The 24,607-nt window shown below is 51.8% G+C and overlaps 1 protein-coding gene across 3 annotated transcripts in view; it reads left to right on the top strand.

The window, feature by feature from the left end:
* The window catches only part of SEPTIN9 (septin 9), a 129,568-nt gene that overhangs the window by 10,557 nt on the left and 94,404 nt on the right, over nucleotides 1-24,607 (top strand). Inside the window, exons 1-2 of one of the 3 annotated variants that reach the window (XM_040530142.1) lie at nucleotides 12,113-12,218; nucleotides 15,177-15,233. The exons of 1 other annotated variant lie outside the window; for it this stretch is intronic. Coding sequence is in view for 1 of the 2 variants with exons in the window: in XM_040530138.1 (XP_040386072.1) it covers nucleotides 15,177-15,233 (57 nt within the window). In the remaining variant the exon portion in view is untranslated. Of the gene's footprint in view, nucleotides 1-12,112; nucleotides 12,219-15,176; nucleotides 15,234-24,607 lie in introns of those variants that run through there. One more of the 3 variants, XM_040530138.1, reaches the window with a different exon arrangement.

A 24,607-nucleotide genomic window follows, 5' to 3' on the forward strand; every position in this document is an offset into this window, starting at 1 on the left:
GAGGAGGGTTGGCAGCTCTGTATACTGGGAAGCAAGGAGCTGGAAGATTGATGTGGGACACAGCCGTAGCCCCTGGGAGGAAAACCTGACCTTAGTCCTGGGAAAAGGTCAAGTGTCCTCATTCCCTGCCCTGGGGACGCTTCTGTGTGTGAAGCTCCTCCGTGAGCCCCCCTCCTGCAGGGCAGGGATGGCGGGAGCATGAGGCAGGGAATGGCAAACTAAAAGTGGTGCTGGCTGGCCCTGAGTACCATACAATTTTGGGGGGGGGGGGAAGAGCATGCAGGGGCAGGAGCGAGGGCCAGGTCTGGCAGAGCAGCGGGGGAGCATGCAGCCATGGAAGATGCAGCTCTGGGATGAGGAGCAGTGAAGGAAGAAACAGAAACTTTCCGGACAACCCGAGCGTGTTCACTCCTCTGATGCTCCGGGCATGTGGGTGAGATCCAGGACACGCTGTTCTTCGCTCTAAGCCTTGATTGTGGGGGGTTTACGGACATTTTTATCATTTCTGCAGTGTGTTCTTAACTTGCCCTGAAGGCAGGGAGCCTGGGGGCAGGAAGCAAACCAGGTGCTGTGGGCTGCTGGGCCAAAGCTGCTCAGCTCTGGGGCAGGTAGAGGAGAGGTGTGAACTCTTGTAAGGATGCAAGAGAAAAACATCAAGACAAAGGCAAGCAAATTCTTTAGCGAGGTGTGCAAAAACGAATCAGAATACCTAGAAGTTTTACTGGGTCATACTGGGTGGGATGGAGGAAGAGAGCTGTGATACCCTCTGAGGAGGTAACAGCTATACAAGTAGCACCTGGATTATTTCACAGTTGTATTTGTGTTATTACAGGTAGTCTGATGGGGAGGGAGTTTGAGTTCTTGTGAGCAGAGACAGAAGCTTTTATTGATGATTTCTGCTCTTAGAACACTTCACAGCAAGGTTAAACATCTGCATCGGAGTTCAGCTTTCCCATCACTAGCACAGGAGCCATAAACAGTTTGTAGGGATGTCTTCAGAGCTTCCCTTGTATAATTGCAGCACAGGTAGAGGACACAGGGCTCTCTGTACTTGCCAGACAGCGCCCAGGCCCCTAAACATGGGAATTGTGCTGCCTTTAATATACCCTAGAATGTTGGTTTTAATTCTTCTCAGCTGGACAGCAAAAATGACAACTACTGAAAAAAAAAAAAAAAAAAAAAAACCACACAGGTTTCTTAGGTCAGGCCCTTCAGGACCAGGAGTTGCGTGTTCTTTGAACGAGCATTTTTTGTTGCAAAAGGTACCACTGGATGGAGCACAGTGGGTTAGGAGAGGGGGAGAGCTGGTGTTCAGACACCTTGTGCTCAGCGTGGCAGTAAGCTGTGGCTGCACGTGGAGAGGAGGCCGCTGAGATGCGTGCCGGTGAGCTGCGCCTTTCCTCCTTCTCGCTTCTGGCTCCGGGCTGCTGGCACCGGGGTGGCTGCTTTACCCCGGCTGTTCTGTGCCCTCCTGCCTGCCATCTGGAGATGACCTTGTTTGAATTTCTCGGAGGCATGCAGGGGTGGGTTTGTTTGTGTTTCCCTCTAAGCCGATACCTGGCAGTCATGTGGAGCTGAGCAGGTGGCACACGGCGTGTTGTCCGATTCCAAGGAGCTCTTGGTTTCGTGGCAAAATCGGGGCTTATTAACACAACCTGGAGGGCCTCCTGTTGGCTCTGTTTGATGGGGAATGTCTGGGTGTTTCCAGGAGGCTCTGTGCTCGTAGGGCTGCAGGGTTGTGCAGGCTCTGGAGGCATCAGCCATGCGGGCCTGCTGGGAGCGAGCAGGCTGCTGCCAGGCGTGCAGCACAGGGTCAGGCTTTCTGGCTCTTCTTGTAGCTGCTCTGTCCTGGTTTTTTACACAGGAGGGAAGCCTGAGCGTGTGGTAGGACCCCAGGCAGACAGTCTGATTAAGTGCAACAGGCTCTGGAAGCAGACCTGCTCTGCCTGGCACCTGGTGGCTTTTCACATTGAGGATCCAGTGCACAGCATTGGAGGTTTGCAGAGGGAGCAGCTCGAATTCGCAGCTTCTGCAAGGTGAATTTCTGCTCCTGGGGCAGAGGAAGCCAGCCTGGATGCTGCCAGCCCTCTCTCACAGGGCTCTGACAGCCTCCCACACCTCGATTTGCAGTCGGCTCCATCCCACCTCCCTGCAAGCACCTGCTTGGAGAACTTGTCACCCTCAGCTATTTCTGTAGCTGCTGCTGATAAAATCTGGTGATTCAGCCCACGCAAGATCTGAATCTTTCGTAGGAACCTTCTGCAGCCACTGGCTTGAGGGCATCAAGGATGTGGGTTAGACTTCTGTGCTGGTCCTTGCTGAATTGCACCGCATCCTATTTGGGTGGTTTTTGTACATTTCCAGTGTATTGGGATTTATTTGAATTCTAATATTTTCTAACGTACTAGCATTTCATCCCAGAATGGGATCATCTTTGTCTTTTATAACACTGTATTTCACATTTCAGATGGTTTATAAATGATGCATCCATCCTTAGGTCAAAGCACAGCTGAGAAATCAGGTTTTGGGTTAAAAACTGCCTTAGCAAAGTCCCTCAGAGTATCCTGGAGGCATCCAAACCCTATTGCCTGTAGACTGTGGGCAAAATAAGCCTATGAACCAAGGAAAAACCTGTGTTTTGGGTGCTCAACAGCTTCAGCTGCTTTTCAAATTGTGTCATAATCTTTGCGAGATTAAACACTGGTTCAGCTGGTTTTTGTTTGTTTTTAATTCCCTCATTTATGGAATAAGCTGGTGGTGGCAGATGCCCAGCGCCCTGGAGGTTACACACAGGGCACTTGGGGCCCAAGTGGTGACAGGTCCCCCTGGAGTGGAGGGCTGTGGCCATTCCTTATGGTCCCCTGGAGCATGAGTCTTCGCTAGCACGGGCTGTGCTCCCTGCTTGTCCCTGGTGCAGAGCCCTGCGGAGGGCCTGGAGCACCGTGAATAAGCATCGCCTTTCCCTGCTGCTCCCAAAGCCTTCCCGAGTGTCCGGGGGAGGCACCTCACAGATTGTCTGTGTAGGAAATGTGGTTATGGCCACCTCACTGCTGAGGAAAATGAGCTACGGAGAAAGAAGTTGTTTCATTCAGTTAGTGAGGCCAGCTTAGGGCATAATCAGATATCCTGCCTCTGTTCCTTGTCTAATGACTGTCAGATAACCCAAGGGGTGATTATTACTGTAAATTTAAGTCCCGAGTCTTTCATACATTGATCATAAAGCTCAAAAAGAGACAATCTGCTATATTACAGGGGACTGAGGCTGGGAAAAGTCCGAGGTTGAATTTAATTTTGCCTAAGTTCATCCATCTAAAAGCAGCTCTGGATCAGAGCCGGTCCCTGCAGACTCTCCCCAGCCGGGGGCTGTGGGGCTGACCACCCTATCTTCCATCTCCATCTCGGGGTGGAGTTGGATCAGCAGCTGCAGTGCCTGTTTCTGCTCTGTGAAGGGTGTCTGGGGCTCTTGCTCAAATGTTATGTCTATAAACGCTCAGGCAGGTGCTGCCTGGGGCTCCAAGCATCTTCGGCAGAGAGAGGAGTCAAACCCTGGCCTGCTCAGACTTCTGGTTGTCATCCTACAGAGCAGGCATCCTTCCTTCACAGGGCTAAAGCACGTGGCTACTGGTTGGCAGCCGTGCAGGAGGTGGCTGCTTTGTGTCACGCGTGGCAGCATCCCTCTGGGCTGGGGCTGGTCCTGTTCACCTGGCCGACGCGCAGCTGTGCCACGTTAAGGAGAGGCACCGCTGCAGGTCCTGAGTCTCAGAACTGGTAAATCTGTTTAGTCTGTACCAGTGAACAGCACTTTCTGGCTCCAGAAGTGTTCACAAAGAGGTGCTTTTGTGGAGAGGAAGAGGGATGCCAGCAGGAAACTGGCTGAGACAACACAGAAACATTTTCTCCCTGTGATCTCAGCCCCTGGAGATAAGGCTGGAATTCCAGCCCCCCCAGAGCATCCTCCCCTGGTCGATCCCGTGGTTAGGACTGCCTGGGGACGCTGGAGCATGCTCCTGGGGTGATGCTCCCCCAGGGGAAGCCAAGGGCTGGGGCAGGGTTGGGCTTGGAGGTCTTGGAGTCATCTCCAGAGACATCAAAAGGGTGAGGCTTGTGGAAAGCCAGCTTGCCTAATAAACTCTGGCAGTGGTTTACTGGCCAGTGGCGGTGACCTGAGCTTCCAGGCAGGGAAAACCCTTCCAGGTATGGCCAGCAGCAGCCTGTGTGTATGCCATGCCCATGGCATGAGGCAGATGGGCATCGTGGTGTGCTCCAGCCCTCACTGCCACACTGCCCAGAGCCCAGGGGAGCTCTGAATTATAATCCCTTGCCTTTCAGTTCTTCTCACACGCTTCATCCCACTGCTGGTTAGGCAAAGGAGATGAAAACGAAGTAAATCTTCCCATCCCTGGAGATGAAGTGGGTTCAGACTGGATTGCTATTCACTTGGCTCCCTTCAGACTAATAACCTGCACCTCCTCTCCAACCCAGAATGCCTGGAAATGGTTCAAAATGATCTGTGGCAGGTCACGCACAGCCCGTTTCATTGCATGTGCTGCAGGTCCATGCATTTTGCTGTGCTGGGGGCCTCTGCATGATGAGGGGGCTTGGCATACATCTGTGCCACCTAAATAGCAGCAACTGTGTTTTTTTGCTGAGTATTTTCATAGTGGAGGCTGAAAATTTGTATCTTCGTAGTGAATGACTTGTGGAAGGAATTTGGGATTCTGCCTCGACCTCTGCTGCCTGGCTCCATTACACCGAGCGGGCCGTGTACAATGCTGCCTTTCAGGCAGACCTACAGAATAGGCTTTGTGTCTCTGTGCGAGCCCTCTTCTATCAGAGAAAAGCATCCTCAGAAGCTGCAGGCAGTGCTCGGTGCTTTGAAATGGTTTCCACCTGTGCCAGGAGTGATTTCACCCTGCCTTTCACCAGGGTTGAGCCGTGCCCAGGTGCCAGGTGCTTTACCCTTCCCTCCCAGAGCCCGCTCCTTGCTGTCAGCCGCAGGAACCCCTTAGAGAAAGGAGCTGCACGGGGTCTGCTCATGGCCTAGAAGGAGAGCATGCCGTCAGGGTGATATTGTGGGGGGCTCCTAAAACTGGGGTGCATTTATCTGAGTCCCCCTCTGTCCTTTTCCCTTGGCCTCTCTGCAGAGCCGACGGCAAGGAGAGCCTAGTTCTGTGTTGGGCCTAGACTTATTTACTCCCTGACAAAGCTTTAACAGGATAAGCTAATAACATATTAACACATAGGTTGTTTCCTTGTCTTGTTTTCGATCAATAAAAGTCTGAAGTTAGTGCTCTCGTGCTGGGGGTGTGCTTTACTCAGCAGGACACGACAGATGTGGGGCTTGGTACGGGCGATGGGCACTCCCCAGAACCCAGCCCCTCTGCGAGAGCCTTTAAACATGTTTTGTATGAGAGCTGGGGGAGGTGGGAGCTCGCAGGAAATTCAATCTCACCGCTGAGGCCTCCCAGACGCAGCCCCTAGTGCTCGCGTAGCTGCCTTGGGGGCTGCGGTCTGTCTTTCTGTGGGTCTGTCGGACTTGGAAGAGGGAACTGGGAATGCAGCATCGTTGTTTTTGGGATGTTCGGGCCCTCTCAAGATAGAGATAGAGTCACACTACTGTTCATAAAGGCGCTTTTGCAAACTGGTGTAAGCTGATCTGCAGCATTAGGCACTCAAATACTTCCTAAGAATTGGCTGAAGTCCTCTTCTATTCCAATTTCCCTGCTACAGCCACTATTAAATATAATTGTAAGATACAAGGGAAAACATTCAAAGAATGTTACTAGCTTATGAAATTGGATTGCCTTGGCTACTTCTGGGCAGATTTTATAGGGGGGAAAAAAATCAATTATATGGATCTAGGGCCTCATGGTAGTCTCAAATTGTAACTTCCCTTCTTCCCTGATATTTAAGGGCAGTGGACATTGCTTCTGGAAGCTATAGATAGCGCCTGAGTCATCCCTTACAGTACAGCTAAAATGTAAAAACATTAAATAATGTATCCTTCCTGCTCCTATAAGCAGAGGAAAGTGTTTGACACTTCATTTTAAAAGCAGAGAAAAGGATACGTGGAGGAGGAGAGTTACGTGCGCCGAGCCGTGGCAGCAGCAGAGGGTTCCTGGCTCCCGGCCATGCTGGTGGCTTGTTCCTGCAGCCGAGCTGGTCCTCCCCGGCCATCCTCCATGTCTTCTTCCTGGGGCAGCTGCTTTTCAAACAAGCAGAGCGTCAGGATGCTGCTGGGGTTGTTGTTAAAGACAGGTGAAAGAATGGGGATGTTTGTCCCAAGGGGGCAGCTGCGATCTGAGCTGAAGTTTCTTATGCGGGGCTACCCAGGGAGCTGGTTTCTGGGCTGCAGTTTGGGTGTAGGGTTTTCTGGCTTCCAGGCAGTTCTGTGTAATAGCAGCAGATCACGGGGCTCCTACTGAAGTGATCCAGATGGCTGTGTGTGTGCTCAGGCTGCTGTAAGGGATGCTTTGCTGAATCAGCTCCAGGTGGAACCCACGGCACGTTGGTGTGGGTGTTTGATGCAGAGAGAAAAGTGACCAGAGTTTGCTTGTGCTCTTACAGCTTTTCCCACCTTATTCTCAAGCATGTGGCCAGACAGTTGAGAATGGTGACCCTGTGTATCTGTCTGAGGCTCTGGCTAGGGAGGAGTGGGATTTAGTGACTGTGGTCACTTGGCTGCTCCTTCACCTGCCCGTTGCCTTTGACTGGACATTACACAGCGGCAGCGGAGCACCTCTCAGACCAGGTGGAAAAGAAGGTGCTTGGGCACAGGCCTGGAGTGGGACTTGGACTTGTGTGTTTTTATCTAAGCAAAATCCCTGGCTGAGTTTCTCCCAGTGTCTCCAGAGGCAGATACTGGTCTGAAGACCTAATTGGTGAAGGCTGCCCCTTATCTCCTCCAGCTGTGAAGGAGCAGTTGCTCATTTAGGGTGGGCAATCTGCAGGGCTGCTCCTGGAGTCCTGCTGGCCGAGCACCCCGGCTGGTCACCCCGACTGGTCACCCTGGCTCAGGAGAACCCTTCACCTCCGTCCTTTGCTGGCGGCAGCACTTTGGTCAGTGAGCCGCTGCCTCTTTGTTCCTGCCTTTTCTCCCTTATGCACTCCCATCATTCTGGGAAAAATCAACATTTGCTTTTCAGAGCGTGGCAAACAGAAGGGGTCTGTATTACATCCTGATGACAGCCTCGGGCTTGCAGGGCTCCGATGATAAATCTAGGGATGCTTGTTGCAAGGGGACCCTCTGGAGTAGTAGTTAGGGACCTGTGTGTGTCTAAAATAAGAGCAGGAAAGCAGTGTGTGCAGCAGGAAAATAAAATTTACGTTGGTGTTGCAAGAAGGTGGCAAGAAATGGATTTAAAATCTTAAATAAGGATGATTTCTTCCCTTCCTCACAAAAAAATAACACATTGCACAGCTTTACCACACTAAGGAGCAATGTTAGAGCACAGCAGAGAGCCGGATACAGGGGTGGGAAGCTTGCACCAGTTTTCCTGCATGGCCAGAGCGTTGCAGGCCTGCGGGGAGGAGAGCAGCGGGGTGTCTTGGTGCGAGTATTCAATCCATATGGAAATACCACACTGCAGTTTTAAAATTCCTTTCCCGTCTTTTAAATCTGACAGCGTTTTTCTCCAACTAATCGATGGCTATTGCCAGATGAACCTGGGAAAGTCCGGGACACGCATGAGTCTGGCTGCTGTAAACGTTTGGGGTTTTTTGGAACGCGAGGGGAAAGGGGTGAGCAGCGATCATTGTTTCGTTCTCTGTTTGCTTAGTGCTTTGCATGCTAAGCCCTCTCCCTCATCCATTCAGGCACTCGGGTACTCTTGTGCTATTAAAGGTAATCATTAACTAACACATTTTTAGCTTGCAGAAGCTCTTGTGGCAGCTGGTTAATGTAAGAGGTTGATTATTTCCTTCTTTGAGCAAGGCCACAGCGTGGATGAGTTGCAGTGCCTTCCCCCTCTCCCGTCTGCTGGGAGGCTGCAGGTTCTGCACAAATACAGGGACCAGGCCCAAGCTGCTCTGTGGTGGCTGAGCAGGCTCTGAGATAGCCTTGCGAATCCCACTCATTTAGCAAAAAGGCCACGAGGACACTACGGTACTTCTTAGGTCCTGCTGCTTCCCTCTCTTGGGTTTCAGAAGGTAAAGACTGCTTGCAGGTGAGGAAAGTGGTGAAGACAGGTTAAATTTAGAGGGACATCATCGCTTTGGAAATGTGGTTAACTTGAACGGTGAACTGGAAGTGATTTTAGACTTGACAGTAGACACAAGGTCTTTTCCCAGTCAGCATGGCTTCACAAGAACAGTTTTTTGTTCCTTTATACTCTTTTTCTTTCATCCTGCTGCTATAGAAAAAAATTGCATAAACCAGCAAAACTGCCGGCACATATACAGACCCGCTTTTGCCGGTCCCTTCCAATCTGTGTGGATGCTTGCGTTATAAACACACATTTGTACAAATCCTCGGGTATGTCAGTGTGGTGACGTGGCATCCTTTCTGCTGCCCCGTCAGATTACTGAAACGCTCCAACCAGACGGATCACAGATGATGACTAACAGGCTTTTTCATAAGAAAAACTGCTTGTGCTAATTTTTTTGTGCTTTCATGGTTGGCCAGCATATCTCTCAATGGCTATCAGCTGTCTAGGGCTTTGTGGACAGTAAAGAGCAGACCGTGACAACCAGCAGTGAAATGCTCTTGATATTTCTGTCGATTGAGTACCTGAGGATTGAGTTTGCTCACCTAAGAACAAATTCCCAGGGAAGAGGATGGTTCCTGCACTATTTGAAGGCTGTTTTAGGTATTGAGCACCCTACCAAAGCAGCTGGGGTTGTTCCAGCGTTTCAGTCTTGACACAGAGGTTGAATGTCTCTGACAAACCAAACCTTCAGTTCGAGCGTGATCGGCCGGGCATGACTCAGGATGTCTGGGTACAAACGCGTGATGTGGGTTCGTGGGTCAGGCAAGGCAGCTTTAACTGATCTTCTCTGGCCTTGAGTTCTGTGGCTGTGTTAATTGATTTCCTGAGAGTTGCTGCAGTTGGGGTTAAAAGCTTGAATCAAAGCCTAAATGCGATGGAAGGTGGAAGTGGTGGTCCCCCGCCGTCTCACGACCGAATGTCAGGCCAGGCCCTTTCCCCGTTTAGCCCTTTGCTGTGTCCAGCAGCCCACTTGTTGGCTGGGGGAAAACATTTGAACTTCAGGGGAAAAAACACAAGGCTTAACTTCTGCTGTCTCTTATCATTAGCACAAGCTTTTGGGGCGTTTTATTAGTGTGAGAATGCACTTGGCACCTGCCAGAAGCGTAACGCAGGAGGAATGTCTGCATTTTGTTCATGCCAATTTTCCTGAGGTTTCCTTGAGGGCTCTCTGATCCAGCCTTGGGCCGTTTTTTTCCTACGTGTGAACTTGTGGCTCTGCTTGTGTTAACGGTGCTGTGCTGGTGAGCAGAGCTGTCCGGTGCCCGCAGATGTGAGCGAGCTGGTGATGGTGCAGGGCGAGGTGCGGAGCTTCTTGCGGTGCCCGCGGGGCAGTAGCTGCATTGATTCCTCCCGAGTCGGTCACCCGTGCCCCTTGGGAACAGCCGAGGCAGCCTCCACCCCTGTGAAAAGCTCAGTTTGCTGCCAGAGATATTCGATCCAGAATGGAGCCGTGCACATGGGTTGAAGTTTTTGTCTAGCTGTGTTCAGCTTCTTTGGAAAGAGTCTCCATTACACAGAAACGAGAAAAGTGTCTTTATTCTTTGGTGCATGTTTCTGATTAGTGCTGGAAATAGGCATGAATTTTTTTCCCTTTTTTTTTTTTATTTAAAACGTACTCTTTTTGAGGTTAATGTTGCAAGTGGATTTCAAGTTAATAAAAGTGAAGCTGTAATTGTGTGGTTTGCTGGAGTTGGGCTTGAAGCAATAGAGACTTTTTCCTGCTCTGCAAGCAGGCGTCTTTCCCTCGCAGTCCCCAGCTGCCTCCAGTGACCCCGTGGCTCTGCGAGCGCTGACTGCAGGGCTCTGTCTCTGAAGGTGAATCCCAATTTTGGTGTTACAAAATGTGCAGCTCAGTCTCCAGCACCCGGTCTGATATGTTGGAGAAGCCACCACTGGTTGTGCAGTGCAGATTGAGCCCCGAGTGGGCTCTCCTCCCTCTGCTCAGAGCTCCAGTACTGATGAAGACTTCTCCAGTCGTTTATCTAAGGAGCTTTTAGAGCTTGTCCGTGTGGAGCAGGAAGGGATGCAGCTGCTGGTGATGGCAATTCTCTTGCTAACTAGGCAGTACCTGCGATGGAGATAAGATGAGGGAGAATTCACACAGTATGGTCCTGAACAGATGATCCTGAGAGTATTATGACAGATATGCAGATCCCAAAAGGGAGTGGAAAACTTTTGCAGCAGTCCATCTGGATACCTGTGCCAGCTATGCATCCTCTGCAGGGCAAGCGTGACATCCTTGGTGCCATGTCCTCCCCAGCAGGCAGTGGAGGAGAGTGCGGAGGGCAGGGTGGATTAGAGGAGATGGGGCTGGGGGCTGCTGCTGGAGAGAGACAAGTCTAAAATGCTGTCTTTTGCTCCAGAACTGCTTGTGCTGTGGACACCACCGAGGTGTTGTTCTGCTGGGGGTCTCCCAACCCCAGCTCCTCTGTTGGTGGGGCCTGGGGAGGGCTCTGTGGCTTGGCCTAGACCCATACACCCCAGGAGGGAGCTTGGGTGACTGTGGGAGGGTGCTGGTCTTGGATGGAGACATCTCCAGTGCTGTCTGGACACCCTGCTGTGCTCATGCTGAAGAAGGAAGCTGAATTCTCTGACCTCAGACCCACCAGTAACTACATTTAACGGAAGCAAAGGTCGTGCTGGCTGCTCGGATGAGCTGGTGCCGCTTTGCTGACTCCAGCAGCGTGGGACGACTCCTGCTGGTTTTGGCCCATCCCGTTCCACCACGACCCTTGCTTGGTTTGGGTTCCTTTGTTTGTTTGTTTTTTGTTTTTACTGGAATGTGTAGAGAGCGAGTTCCTGGGCTACATCTTCCATTGTTTGTCCTCACCCCGTGGTTTCTCTTCATAATGGAAATTGCTCATTTGTTCTTTGATTTCTACATGGTATGAGTGTAGTGGCATGAACTACTCACTTACTGCGAGGCGAAAATAGATTTCAAGTGGCCTGTCTTGTTACCAGTGCATGTGGAAAGTTTGGGATTTACCATGCAAAAAGTCTGATTTGTTTTGGAGAATGTACATGCTGCCTGTATTGCAGTTGAACATCTCTGGCACGTCTAACATCTTGTTAGTGCTAGCTTCAGATTCAGCCAAGCCAACTGGAAAAGGCACGCTGCAGTAAGGATAGATTTCCCAGACACACCGGATTCGGTCTCCCTGCTGCCCTGCACCGCGTCTGCACACTCTACATGGGGGCAAGTATCTATAAAATGCTCCCATCTCAGTGCTGGAATGCTGTACATCCACGGCGTGTTATATTCCAGAATTGTAGGGGTTGGAAGGGACCTCAAAGAGATCATTGGGTCCAACCCCCCTCCCAAAGCAGGTTCCCTAGAGCCTTTGGTGCTGCTGCTCTCCTCGGGTGCCATGTGGGCCCAGCCTGCGGATCTGGAGGGAATTAGTCCTCAGTTATGGAATGTGAAAAAGTATTGCTCAGCCAGCGAGCCAAGGTGAGGCTAAGCTCTGTGAAAGTTATAATTCTGTGCTGCTGTGACACATCCGCCGGGTTGAATGAGCTGTTCTTGGATCGACCTATTTTAGCTGCTGGACTCTTCCAGTTTGAAGTCATTCTGCTGGGGTGTGGGGAAGCATTCCAAATTTCAACCAAATAAAGCACATTTCATTATGTTTCTTAGGCCAGTGAGCTACAATAAATTTATAGGATGGCCCGAGGGCACTTGAACAGTGTTGAGAGGGAGGGCTCATAGACGCTATGTCTGGGGTGGAAACCTTTGATTTTTGGTTCGCAGCCCCACAGCCGAAAACTGGGGCTCAGCCTGCTGTGTCCACGCTATAAATAGAGGTAACCCCGGAATGCTGTCAGCACGCCACATTGCTGGCTTCCTGGCAGCGTGTTCAGAGCAGCATATTTTTAGTTATTGCTTTCTCATTTTTTTTTGACAGATCTTCTCTTCTGCCTTGCCGGCCTGCCAGCTTTCCCTGCTGTGTATCTGCTTTCCAGGACTGAGCCCGGATCCTCCCTCGGTGGCGGGGCAGCGTGGCACCACGGGTAGCTGGCTGGGCTGGGACCCCGGGGCACTGCCTCCCCTTTCCAGATTCACTCTTAAGGTGTCGGACAACCTGGATGAATTGGTGGTTTGCTCCTTATTTCCCCTTCTGATGAAAGGGGATTAACAGCATTATTGTGGGTTATTGTGTGGCCCAGGGGTTGGAGCAGCAGCCGTCAGAAAAACTTCCTTCTACTCCTGCCTCCAATACAAGTCGGTTTCTTGCCCACCTTTTTGGTGACCTATTTAAAAAGCTTGCAAATGGTATTTGCAGATCCCCAGAGAAAACCTGCGAGACAGGGCAGAGAAGCAAACCTCTCAGAAATGTTTGCATAAAAGTACACGCTCAGCCAGTCGTGCATGGATGCTCTGATGGCCAGGCTGCCTTGGACGCTCCAAGTCGTATGTGTGTTTTTCCACTGGAGTTGTTGCTAAAGGGAATAAAGCCTATTTCCTATGTGCGATCCTGTCCAAGCTTGTAAGCTCCTCGCTCTGCTTCCACCCTGCTTTCCCGCAGACTGAATGAAGTCTTTGAACATAAAAGGATGTATTTAACTAGCTCAGCATGGCTGCATATCTGCGTTGTTCAGCGTGCCACCCATAAGGGACCTTTTCCTCCTTTTTTTTCAGCAATTATGAAAGCCAGGTTTCAATGCCGCACCTTGCCTGCACGCAGAGCAGAGGTGTTGGTTCCCTGCAAGGAGCTGAGCCAGGACTCGAGCTCTCCTGCAGCTCGTCTGAAGAAGTGGCATTTAAAACCCTGCTGGGCACGGGAAGCGTGCCCTGTCATCCTTGCCAGAGCAACAGGCATTTAGGAGGAGGAAATAATTGAGAAAAAATGAGGCACTGTGTTTAAAAGAAACAAAAATATGATGCTGGTTAAAATGTTTAATGCTGATTATAGTGCACGAGCGCCTGGAAATTTCAGCCCTTCTCTCAGTGTAATGGAAGCTGAGGGATGTGCGCGGCAGCAGAGCTCTCTGTGGCAGTGCAGGTGAAGCTCTCGGGAGGATGACCTGGGTGTTTGCAGCACAGCTGGATGGTCCCAGATGGGTTTCTGGCTGGTGGGGGCCAGGACCTGCTGGCAGGGTGCAGAGCTGGGTGGGGAAACGGCTCCGGGCGGTGCTGGCTGGGGCTCCCTGCGGCCAGGCAACTCCGCCGCTCCCTGGGACCAGCCCTGCGGTTCAGCCGCCTGGCTTCGTAGGCACAGAGGCTTTTTATATTAAAAAAGGAAAGGGAGAGAGAAAATGCACACACGTATGCATATATACAAGCAGAGGCTTCTAAGCATGAGACATTTTTTCCATGTCAAGTTGCCAGGCAGCACTTTTCCCTTCCCTCCCTCCCTCCATCGCGGGCTCGCTGGTATGAAAGTTTTCCTGCCTTTTATATTTTTTTTCCTCTTTTGTGTATGATGCAAATTCCTACAGCTGACAAGATTTGTAAGGTTGTGGCTGTGTCAGATATCACAGTTTCGGGATATTTTGCAGCTTATAATGGTGCTGCTTTATTCCTTTTGCTTATTGTCCAACAGATCTGGTGGATGTTGAGAAGAGGGGATATTTGTTTAAAGTCTATCACTTGTAATTATATAACACCGCCTAACAAATCTGGAAGTCTCTTACCTGTTGGCAGAGTAGATATCCCAATTGACAGTCTTGGTGTGTGCTCTGGCAGGCTTTGTGCTGATTCTTTTCCTGTCCACTTCTATTGTGCAAAAAAAAAAAAAAAAAAAAGGGAAGCTGAGGCACTGATCGGGTTACAGTTTCTGCAGATGGCTAGGCTGTAATCAAAGGCTTGTTGCCATGAATTTTTGCTGTTGATTTTTTTTGGCCCACCAGGGGGATGACTGTTGTGGCCATCACCACTTCACCAAAAAGCTGCTGGGAGTGCAGAGAAAGTGAGCGAGTTGCTGATGGATTAGAGATGATGCTGTAGCTGTATGCCCTTCCGTCTCGTGTGAAGCGAGGAAATAGTCACAGGTTGATCTTGGGAGGTTTAGATTTGGCATTTGGAAGAATTTCTCCGCGGAGAGGGTGGTCAAGTGTTGGAACGTGCTGCCCAGGGAGGTGGTGGAGTTCCCATCCCCAAAGGCATTTAAGAGACATGTGGATGTGGCTCTGAGGAACATGGTTTAGTGATGGGACTCGGCAGGTCCAGGTGATGGTCGGACTCGGTGATCCTGAAGGTAATTTCCAACCTGAGTGATCCTGTTGTGATTCTGTGAGCCTGGGAGACCAGCAGGCATGCAGGCGTTACCTATTTCAGACAGCAATTGCTATGGGAATGAAGGAGACAGGTCTGTCTGCTTTTTGTCTTTCAAAGTAATGTGTGATGAAGGGTAAGCTAAGCTTTCCGCACGATCTTTCTCCAGCCCAATGCATGTGAATTAACCATCTGCTACCCCAGTGAACACAAAGAAAACATTTGAGTTGAAAAAAGACTTAGCAAAATTAGCCTAACATCTGGATCGCTGTATTCTGGTTTAGCATCTGCCTGCAACAAGTGATGCATCAGGTGTTTCGGCCAGTCCTGTCCCACAGCAGGGTTCTCAGAGACGGTGCCTTCCCAGGATGCCAGCTGCATCCAAAGGGACCTAAAAAGGGGCTTATAAAAAAGATGGAGAGCAACTTTTTGCTCAGGCAGATAATGATAGGACAAGGGGGGATGGTTTTAAACTAAAATAGGGGGGTAGTAGATCAGATATAAGGAGGAAATTCTTCACTCATGGGGTGGTGAGGCAGTGGAACAGGTTGCCCAGAGCAGCTGTGGATGCCCCATCCCTGAGGTGTTCATTTTTATTACATTTATTACATGCAACATTCCTTCCCTCGCAGATCGCTTAGGAGATTCCCAACAGAATACGTGCCTTACCAGATGTAGTCGTAGCGTGGAGATTGCTCCACATATGCTCCCCACATGAACTCCCTTAGCCCATGCAAACCTTCTTCTTGCTTTAGGAATCACCCGGACTTCCAGTGGGAGACTGCGGAGACTCAGTGACCAGACGAGTCCAAGTAAGTTACGTGAATCTTTCCTTGTGAATCTTCCTCATCCAGTAAAAACAAACAATGATAACAAAACGGGCTGGGAGAATGCAAGAGGTGACTCCAGAAAGCACATCTCCTGCCTCCTGTGCATTGAATACTGGCTGCTAATAGATGCAGAGCTCTCTGCTGCAGGGAGAGAGCAGCGTGTATAGAAAAGAGAACAGTATATATAAAATAACTGAAAAGAGAGAGCAATATAAAATAAAAGATTAATTACTTACTGAATAATGATCCAGTGAGAATAATTAGAAAGCCCCATCTCAGTTCAAGGGGTCTGACACCAGGTAGCAGAAAGCAGGAATGGCCTCAGGTTGAAATATAGCTTTAGCAATTAGTGGCTCTCTCTTGCTCTCCTTAGCTATTATTTTTTATTGGATGTGGAGATTTATGGATTATGTGTGCTTGTGACTAATTTACACTCCTAATTGCAGTTTAATGTTTCTGAGGCTGTTTCTGATTCAGAAGGAAGCAAGTGGGAGGGTTCCTTTCTCAAAGAAGGTGTTTCCCAGCCTCTGGAAAGCAGCAGCCTCAGTGCTTGGGGTACCTGAGACCATTTGCTGTGTTGTTCATGTGTGTGACACTACTGGGAGCGCTCAGGCACACAGACAGGTCCCTGATGCTGGCCTGCATTGGCCTGACCCATTTTATCCCCTGCGAGCAGAAAATTTCCCTCTTATCTAAAGCACACAACAGGAAGCTGAGACAGCCCAGTTCTAGGCTTTTCCTTTTGCTGGCCCTTTTTGCTGGCTCTGCTAGTCCCTCTGATGGACTTGTGCTGCTCCAGGGTCCGAGCACCTGCGGGAAGCATCTGGCTCTGGAATCGTGGTCCCCTGTACACCATGGATGTTCATCTTTCTTTTGGTGCAGCTGATATCTTCCTTCACGTTTCCGTACATGAGATGTACGACCTCCCCTTTGGCATTGCCTCTTCACTTTCTCTGGGATGCTGACGGTCACCTCTGCTGCTTGCTGTACCCCGAGAGCCCCACTTGCCTCCTCAGCACCCTGTGCTGGCCACGTTTGGTTCAGGGCTTCCACCCGCTCCTGTTCCCTTGGTCTCTGTCACTCACAGTCGCTCCCTCTGGGCTCTGTTTGCTATTTCAATTCATCTTCTCAGCCCTCATATCCTGTCTCAGCTCCCAGATGTACTTATCAAAACAATCATTGTCAGCTTTTCCCTCTGTGCTGGGGGGGGGGGGGGGGGGGGGAAGCCACCCTCGGGAAGCCTTTCTGGAGCGGTGACTTCAGCATTTTGCTGTATCGAGGCATGAGCACATGCGGCATGGGATTAGTCACAGACATCTGGTCAAGGGTGCACTTAAACACTTGGGAAGCTGTGACACTGCCTGCCTGGCCTTCATCAAAAGCTAGTGATAAGCGCAGAGGCAGGTATTCCAGATATGGCCCAGGCAAGGTGACAGGGGACGTCGTGCACCGTGACACGATCCTGCTGCTGGGACACTCGCTGTTCCGGATCGGGAGACTCGCAGTTATCTCCTACAGAGGTCTCCTATGTGGGTGTTGTGATGTATAGCTGATAGGATGTAAATATGGTCAGAGCAGGCCTTTGTGCCACAAACTAATATCAAATGGCTGGAGAAATGCGTTGCGTGGAGTCACAGTGCTGGTCTGGGCGCTGCCGCCCCGCGCTCAGCCCGGGAGCAGGGAACTGAGCTGCGCTTCAAAGCTGCTGCTCCAAAACTTGGCCACCGTTGCAGAAGCTGCTGGTTCTGAACTGAATCGCGTGTTTATCTCCTGCATGTGCAAAAACAAAACTGCCGTCGCAGCCCTCGCATCGTGTGTTTTCGTATACATATGTCCAAGGACAGAAAGGGGATTTGGTACAGCTCCAAAGGTAACTGGAGTGTGGAGAATCTAAAATTGAAAGACACAGCACATTTGTTCAAGCCTGTTTTCTTTAGGCTCTAATTATATACTTTTCCACTTTTCTGGTGAGAGACCTTTTAAATTTTAATGTCTTTTTTCTCAAGTTAAAATCAAATGAGCAACTCAGTGCTCCGGTTTACACTGCAGTAAATATTTATGGCTCCGTATAACTGCAGCTCAATTTCCCCTTGTTTCGGATCCAAATGTTCTCCTCTGCACATCTGGCCCTGCACCCAGAAGTTTTTATTCTTGTGAAAGATAAATTGGGACTGGGATGACTGAGCAGTGGCTGTAAATGAAGCGTCACAGAAGGGGGTTGTTTTGGGCTCCTTGCCACCCTAAACAAAGAAAGGGATGACATGCATTTCCACAGCCACTGACTCTTGGGCTCTAGATAGCTCCAAAGTCATCCGCAGACCACGTTTAGCCCAGGGACACGCAGTGACATTAGGATGCTGGATCTGGCCTTGACTTCTTCTGGGAACCCTATTATGTGACTCCTCTTGGTTTTTCTTGTCCCCGGTTGTGTGGCACTGGCATCCAGCGTACCTCAGAGAGCAGCAATTCTGGGACTTGGGAGCTTCAGTTTTTGTTTTGTGCGGGTCTGCTGGGTAGTCCTGGGAAAGCCGCTGTGCTGGGACCCATCTGGGCTTCTTGTGGGTCCGTGGAGAGAGCTGGGGGCTGTCAGAAAGCATCCCAGAACACCTATTGGAGGTTGGGAAGTGTAAGTTTCTTGAAGGAACCCATATCCTCATAGATTATAGGGGAGTGTAACTTGTTTAGGTAGCTACATTCAGGAGTATGGGAATCCTGTGCTTTGTCTCAGTTTTTTTTCTTTTGCTGCAAAAGTGGAGTCAACCTCCTGAGAACTGTGCTGGGGAGGAGACGCCAGGATAAGACAGTGTTCGAGTGCCTCAAGCTTGTAGTGGGGACTCTGGCTGCTATGTGAAGAGATGCCGTGGTCACTGGTCCTTCTGCCCTACAGATCTGCTGTGGGCTGGGGTGATGCTGGCCATGGGGTCCCGGCTCCCCCTGGCAGCAGTGGGGCTGGAGGGGCCCCGGCACGAGAGTCAGGGCAGGGGAATTTGGGGTTTGGCACCGCCACCCCTCGGTTAAGACACGCAACCCTGCCCTTGGGAGCGTTTTGTGAGTGATTTGGAGGCTCTGTTCAATGCATGGCTGGAAACAGGCAGTGAGAGGAGTGGGAAGCCCTTCCTAAAAGGCTCTGCTGTGGTTTGGGATTTTGGCCCCTAAAATGCCACCGTCACCTGATTTTTGGTAGCTTAGGGTAATATTTTTGCAAGGCTAAGAGCGGTGTGTTAGGGAAGTTACTCCCACCTCATTTTCCTACGACTGTACCTGACGAATTTGAAGGAGAGAAATATTTGCTGACACTTGCCATCCGGAGCAGAGCTGCATTCCCGAGCAGGCCAGAAAACAGCCCCAGAGCGGTTGGAGTGGAAGAAATCGGCATCGTGTTCCTCTTGGGCAGCCAGCTGCACTCCGGACTTTGATTTGCTTCCAGACTTACAGGTTGGGCTTTGCTAAGAGGAAGGACCTCCTCTTGCATGGGCAACGCAGGAGGGCCCAAGAAAAAGGTAGAATTTACTGATTTAGCTAAAACAGCGTGTCTCTCTGAAGGTAAAGGCAGCTTGGGGCGGGAGGAGGATGCCTTCCCCTTGTGCTACGGCACAACTGCTGCTGCGCCGCTGCTGTTTCGGGGTCAGGTGCTTTGTTGGTGAGAAACCTCGCAGGGCTGGCAGGGGAACAGGTGCCTCTGCTTTTTCTTGCGCCGGCTTTTGTCTCGCTGCAAGGCCGCCCGGAGCCGAGCGAGGCAGGGGCAGGCTGCCAGGGCCAGCTGCAGCGGGGCAGGCACAGCGCTCCCAGCCAGGGGTGCGAGCGGCCGCACTTCTGCATCCTCAGCAGTTGGCCGGAGATCAACCACAGCGTGTCTCGGTGCTTTTTGGAAGCATAGGGCATAATTTAGAGAGGCGTAAAGCTCCAGGCCAGCTATCTGGGTTGCATTATAAAGGGGCGCTCGCTGATGTCATGAAACCCTTCATCAGAGCGGTTCGTCTCATGGTGTTTAAATATTTCTGCCGGGTATAAAGCCTGGAGGCGGTCCCGTGCCAGGCCGTGTGTTTTTTGGGTCAGCTCGGGCCCCTTGTCCACCCTTTAGGTTGGCGGTGGTAGACAGCAGCCTCAGTGGGTGGGCAAACAGGGTCCTGGGGCCACGGGACGTGAGAGAAAAGTTTCTGGTCACGGTGTGAGCCTGTGCCTTGTCCTGGGGGTGGTGGAACCACGCTGCAGAGGGCCCCAGGATGTCCCTGCAGGGGCTGGTAGCTGCTGCTTGTGGGTGGTGGTGTCAAGCCCAATTACAGCTCTATGTTCAGGGCTGTGGAATTAAAACAGGATGAAGAACTCCCTTGCTAATGACACTGATCCTTGTGAAAAGGCTCCGGCAGTGCCAGAGGAAAGCAATGCTTCCTCAGTTGTCTGTCAGCCAGGGACAGTGTGTGTGAGTGGGCACTGCAATGGGAAGCTGTGTGTCCTGGGGGTGGGTGCACGGCTGTGGGCACAGCTTAAATTGGAGCGTCCCAAACTAGTGAACCCTGCTGAAGTCAGATGTTGCAGTGATGTACCCAGTCCATGCAGTGAGTTGAAGGTAATCACGGCAATAGCTCTTGCTGTTTCCATCTTTCGGTTCAGTCCCTTGGTCTGAGGCTTTCTCCTCTCTTTATGCTTAGAGTCTGCAAGAGAACAGCTTTAGAAGGGGGTTATGTTAGGTTGCAGGTGAACCAGAATAGCGGAAATAAAAGAAATGTCCAAAGCCAGGGTCTCAATAGACGAACATATGTAGTTACATAGGCTAATTCAGAGTGCTATAAAAGCCATTAGGTCTTTTGATTTTTTCCCCAGGGAAATACTGCCAGGACTGTCAGGTATCTCCTGCAGCTCACACGTGGGCACCCCCACTACGCAGCACAGCCCTCCGTGTATAATCGTGGCATCTGAGTGAGCTGAGTGTGGGAGCCCCTCCTGTAAACCTTTGTCCTGACCTTCAGACAATCCTAACCTTTACTGAATCCCACTTTAGTTTCCTCTTGGCATACCAGGATCCAGGCTGGGAGCGCAGCACTGGTGCTGCAGCTGGAAGCTGGGGGCACGCATGGCATCCCGGCGCTGCTGCTTCTCCCAGCCTGCGCCTTTCTCCTTGGCAGAGCTGCAGAAGGGTTAACTCGAGGCTTGTGGCTGCGGCCTGGTTGCTTTGGATGTGTCCCTAGATGAGGTCATGCAGATTTCTTCGGGCAGCCTCTATTCCCCTTTGTTTTAAGCACCACACTGGTCACACCAGCTGCGCGGGTCTCCGTGCCAAAGAGCGTCCCCGTGCACATGCACCGCTTGCTCTCCTCGGGCTCCCAAGTGACAAGCCCTCGTTTGACACGTGTCCTCCCGGTCTTCCTCATCCAGAGGCGAAGCAGCAAAAGGTGAAGCCTGGTCACTTTAGAGTCCTTCCTGCCGTGGGGCAGCTCCAGGAGCGTGGCTTTGCAGGAAAGCCAGAGCCCAGGCAACAAGAAGTTAAAGAGAAAAGGCTGCTCCTGGTTCAGGTGCTGGGTTTCCTGCACGGACACAAGCACTGTGCTTGCATAACGCAGGCACGTGGACTCGGAGCTGCCTGGGATGGTCCTGTGGGGATGCCACGTGCTTTGAGTGGAGATGTGCATTAGTTACAGTGAATGAGGGAGCCAGGCTCTTGTGTGCAAGCTAGGAAGTTAAGGAGTAGTGATAGGTGCCCTGGGCCTGTTTGCTGTAGAGGGGATGTGCCGAGCACTGGCTTGTCATCCTCTTCCTTTACAATATCTGTGAATCATCTCCAGCCTTGTGTGTTGTGATGGTCTGAGTTAGTCCCAAAAGGCTGCTGGACAGGTGAGCAGGCAGATTGCTTGGCTTTCATCCTGCAGCACCTGGCACCGGGGGCTCTGGTGGGAGGAAAAGAGAGGTGGTAACGATATAAATCAGCAGGTGAGGAATGACTGCAGAGTTGTTGCTCTGTAATGTTTGGGGGACACAAAACAGCTTCAGCTGCTGGCTGTGTTTTAGGGTATTCATCTTCCTCACTGGAGCTGTTGCTGAGTGCTGACAAGCCCCGTAGTGCTCTCCCGAGGACAGGAGAGGCAGAAGCGCAGCGTGCACCTGCTGCTGGGCTGTCCCTGGGGAGGTTACCAATGGTCCCTGGACCAGGTGTCTCTGGAGGGACCTCCCAGGGCCCTTTCAGGAGATTCTCACATCAGCTGCGGCAGGGGGGAGCTGGGGGAGCAGAAAAACAACACAGAAATGTGGCTTTATCCGATTCACTTTGTTTGTTTCATCCCGTTGTGAAGGATGGAGGAATAACAGCCTGATCCTCTAGAGCAGGACACAGAGCAGTAAGTTTGCTGTCACCTCTGCTGGCCCCAGCACGGGTCCTGTGAGGGGCACGGCTGCCCTGGGACGTTGCTGACCCAAGGTGCCACGCTGAGCCCCTGCTGGGAGCTGATGGAGGCAGCAAGGAGCCCTCCGGGGGCTGGAGGGAGCCAAATGTGCTGCTTCCAGCCAAGGTGTGGGGTGTGGAGCAGGGCACCCCTGCTCGTAGGAGGAAGGAGCACCCTGGTGTGCCTGGACCTGGTTTGGGTGTGCTAACTCCCGTGGTGCTGGTTACCTAAGCAGCTGCGTGCGGTCACACTTCTCTCCGTCGGCTACGTGCGTCTCCCCATCCCCATGGCGTTTGTTTTCCTCGTCCCTTTTGTTGCTGAAACGTCAGTTTGCAAATTGCTCTTGGGCACGTTGGCAGAGCTGCTCAGCTTTCCCTCTTCCCCTCAAAGCCTGGCGGCCCACACCACGTGGGCACAGCGGCGAGGTCCCGAGCCCCGGCTGCACACCACAGGCATGCTCTGAGCCAGCGCGTCCAGCGGTGTCTGGCGTTTACCAAAACCCCTAATTGCACCTTGGGCAGGGAGCACCGATTTACTCCTGGCTATATTTATCTTGTGCCCGGGACTGCAAAAAGGATGGGAGTGCAGCCTTTCCTGCCTGTCTCCGCAGTGACAGGACTGTGTCTGCCAGGCAGCTCTGCAGCTGGATAAAGCGCTGTAGGTGTTTGGGGCCGAGCTGCAAGGCATGAGGTCTCCCTGCCAAAATTGGGTAGCCATGAAAGCAATGCACGAGGTCCAAGGAAAGCACCAGTAGCAAGAGGCATTCCTGATTGATTGGCTCCATGGAGCAGCCCCTCCTTGGCTTCAGTTTCTTGTAACTGACTCTCTGATCCAAAGCAGGTTATGGTGTGCAGGTCCCCGGGCTGCTAGGGGAGCTGGAGGCACCGTGGTGTGGTGGGTGAACCCTGGGCGAGCTGCTCGGGGGATGCTGGAGGGGAGCAGGGTGCAGTGCAGCCTGGGCACTGCCTGCTTAAGTAAGCCCAGAAATAAGAAAGGCAGCTCCTGGAGGTGCGTGCAGGTCTTGATGCAGTCTGTCTTAATTTATTCTGCCTGCTTAAGAGCCCCTCTTAAACTCCCTTAAAGGCTTCATTTGCTCCGATGGCTCCTTCTGCCAGGTGGAATCTGTTACAGCTGCCCAGGAGGCTGCTGGGTGTGGAGCAAATGAACGTCACTCAAAAGAGGAGCAAATACAGCGATACTGTTGGGAATCACCGCAGCCCTGCAGGAGTCTCCTGCTTTTGTGGGATCCCTGAGCAGTGAGCTGGGGCAGGGTGGCTGGTGAGAGGGCTCCAGAGCCAGGCTGGGAGGGTCAGGGCTGGAGAGAGGCCGTGGAGGGCCCTGGAAGAGTTAAGGTTTATCTGGGAGGGTGCGAGCCCGGTTCCTCCTGCCTTGCCTTTCATTCTGCGCTGCCAGCTGCTATTAATACTTCAGCACATGAGTGTTAAAGCGCGAGCAGAAAGCCTGGGGAGGATATGCTAGGGATTTCCGGCAGTTTGAGGCTTGCAGGCAGAGAGAGAGGTTGGGAGCCAGCAGAGGGGAGAGCCCGAAGAGGGGCTCTTCTTAAAGACACACTGCTCCCAGCACGGATGGGATGGGATGGGATGGGATGGGATGGGATGGGATGGGATGGGATGGGGGAGATGTGTGTGCAGGGGCTCGGAGCAGGAGGGGATGTGCTGTGCTGCTGCCACCACTTCAGCAATCCCCTGCTCTGACTGTCACGCACGCTTTGGATTGTGTCCTGGACATGCTCTTTGGCTTGGGGAAAGTAATAACCCGAGAGGATCTGTGTTTCCCTGGGTTGAACAAATATGATTTTTCATAAAAATAATCAGGGAGGGGCAGAACTGCGCTTGGCAGCAAATGTGGAGTGAGAGCCCTGTGCTCTGGGGCCAGGCACCTCTGCATCTGCCGGATGGGAGAGAGGGAAGGAGGAGAGGGGAGGGAGATGAAAAATCACTGGCAAAGAGCAGGGCAGCAGCACTCGGAGACTAAGTACCTCCCTTGGAAAGAAGGGCATCGCCTTGGTTTGCTCTCTTCAAATGAAGAAGAGAATTTTAGCCAGCGTTTTCTTTCTTCTCCATCCCCAGGGCTCGTAACTGTAAATGAAAGGTTCTTGGAGCAAGTAGTGGAGGCTCAGACACTGTCATCTTCTGGCTAGATTCAGCCTGGGGATAAATGGCATGGAGGGAGTGTAATGGAGCAACACTTGATTGCGTTGTTTGAGTTCTGACCTGTGTTGTCTCATGTGAAAATGCTTCGCCGAACATAATTTGATTTAGGTGTGCTCCACGCAGCCCTGCTGTCCTCCCCCTCTGCACTCTCCTCCCATCTCACTAGCCTTGCAGATAGCTGAGCAGGAGAAAGAACCCCTTGAATCCCCATTTTCCCCGGCCTCTCCAGGCCCTCCAGGTCTTTGGCGGCCCTGGCTGCTTTCTGGCACCTGTGTCAGCGCGCTTGGAGGCTGCGATCCCTGCGCTGACTTGCAGCGTGCATCCTTTCCAGCTCCCCCAGCACCAGGGCTGGGGTTACAAGGTGATGCCTGGCTGCCTGAAGCTGCGAGAAGCTGCAGGCTCCAGCTGCGGGGCTGTGTGAGTGAGCCAGGTGGAAAAAAAAATAGCACTTCTGCTTGGTGAAATGCTACGAGAATATAATCCTAGTGTGAACCTAGAGAGGCAGACGGCACTGCACTTTGCGTCTGCTGGAGTATTTGCAGGGGTCTGCACCACGGTAGCCGCTGCTGCAGCTGCTGTCAGTGCCCAGAGCCCCACCTTCCCTGCCAGCATCCCGAGCTTTGTGCCTGGGGCTCTGTGGCCATGCTCAGGGCTGAGATTTTGCCCATGTCCCAGCAGCTTCTCTGCACATTCGTGCACCACAAACAGTTCATTGCTTAGCAAGGGGCTTGGGCGTTGCTGGGCCAGCGTCAGAAAGGTGTGAGAGCGATAAAATGTGAACTGAGCTGCTAGCAAGGTTTGCTTTACC

This window comes from Cygnus olor, chromosome 18 (assembly GCF_009769625.2).
Source record: "Cygnus olor isolate bCygOlo1 chromosome 18, bCygOlo1.pri.v2, whole genome shotgun sequence".
Classification (NCBI taxonomy): domain Eukaryota; kingdom Metazoa; phylum Chordata; class Aves; order Anseriformes; family Anatidae; genus Cygnus; species Cygnus olor.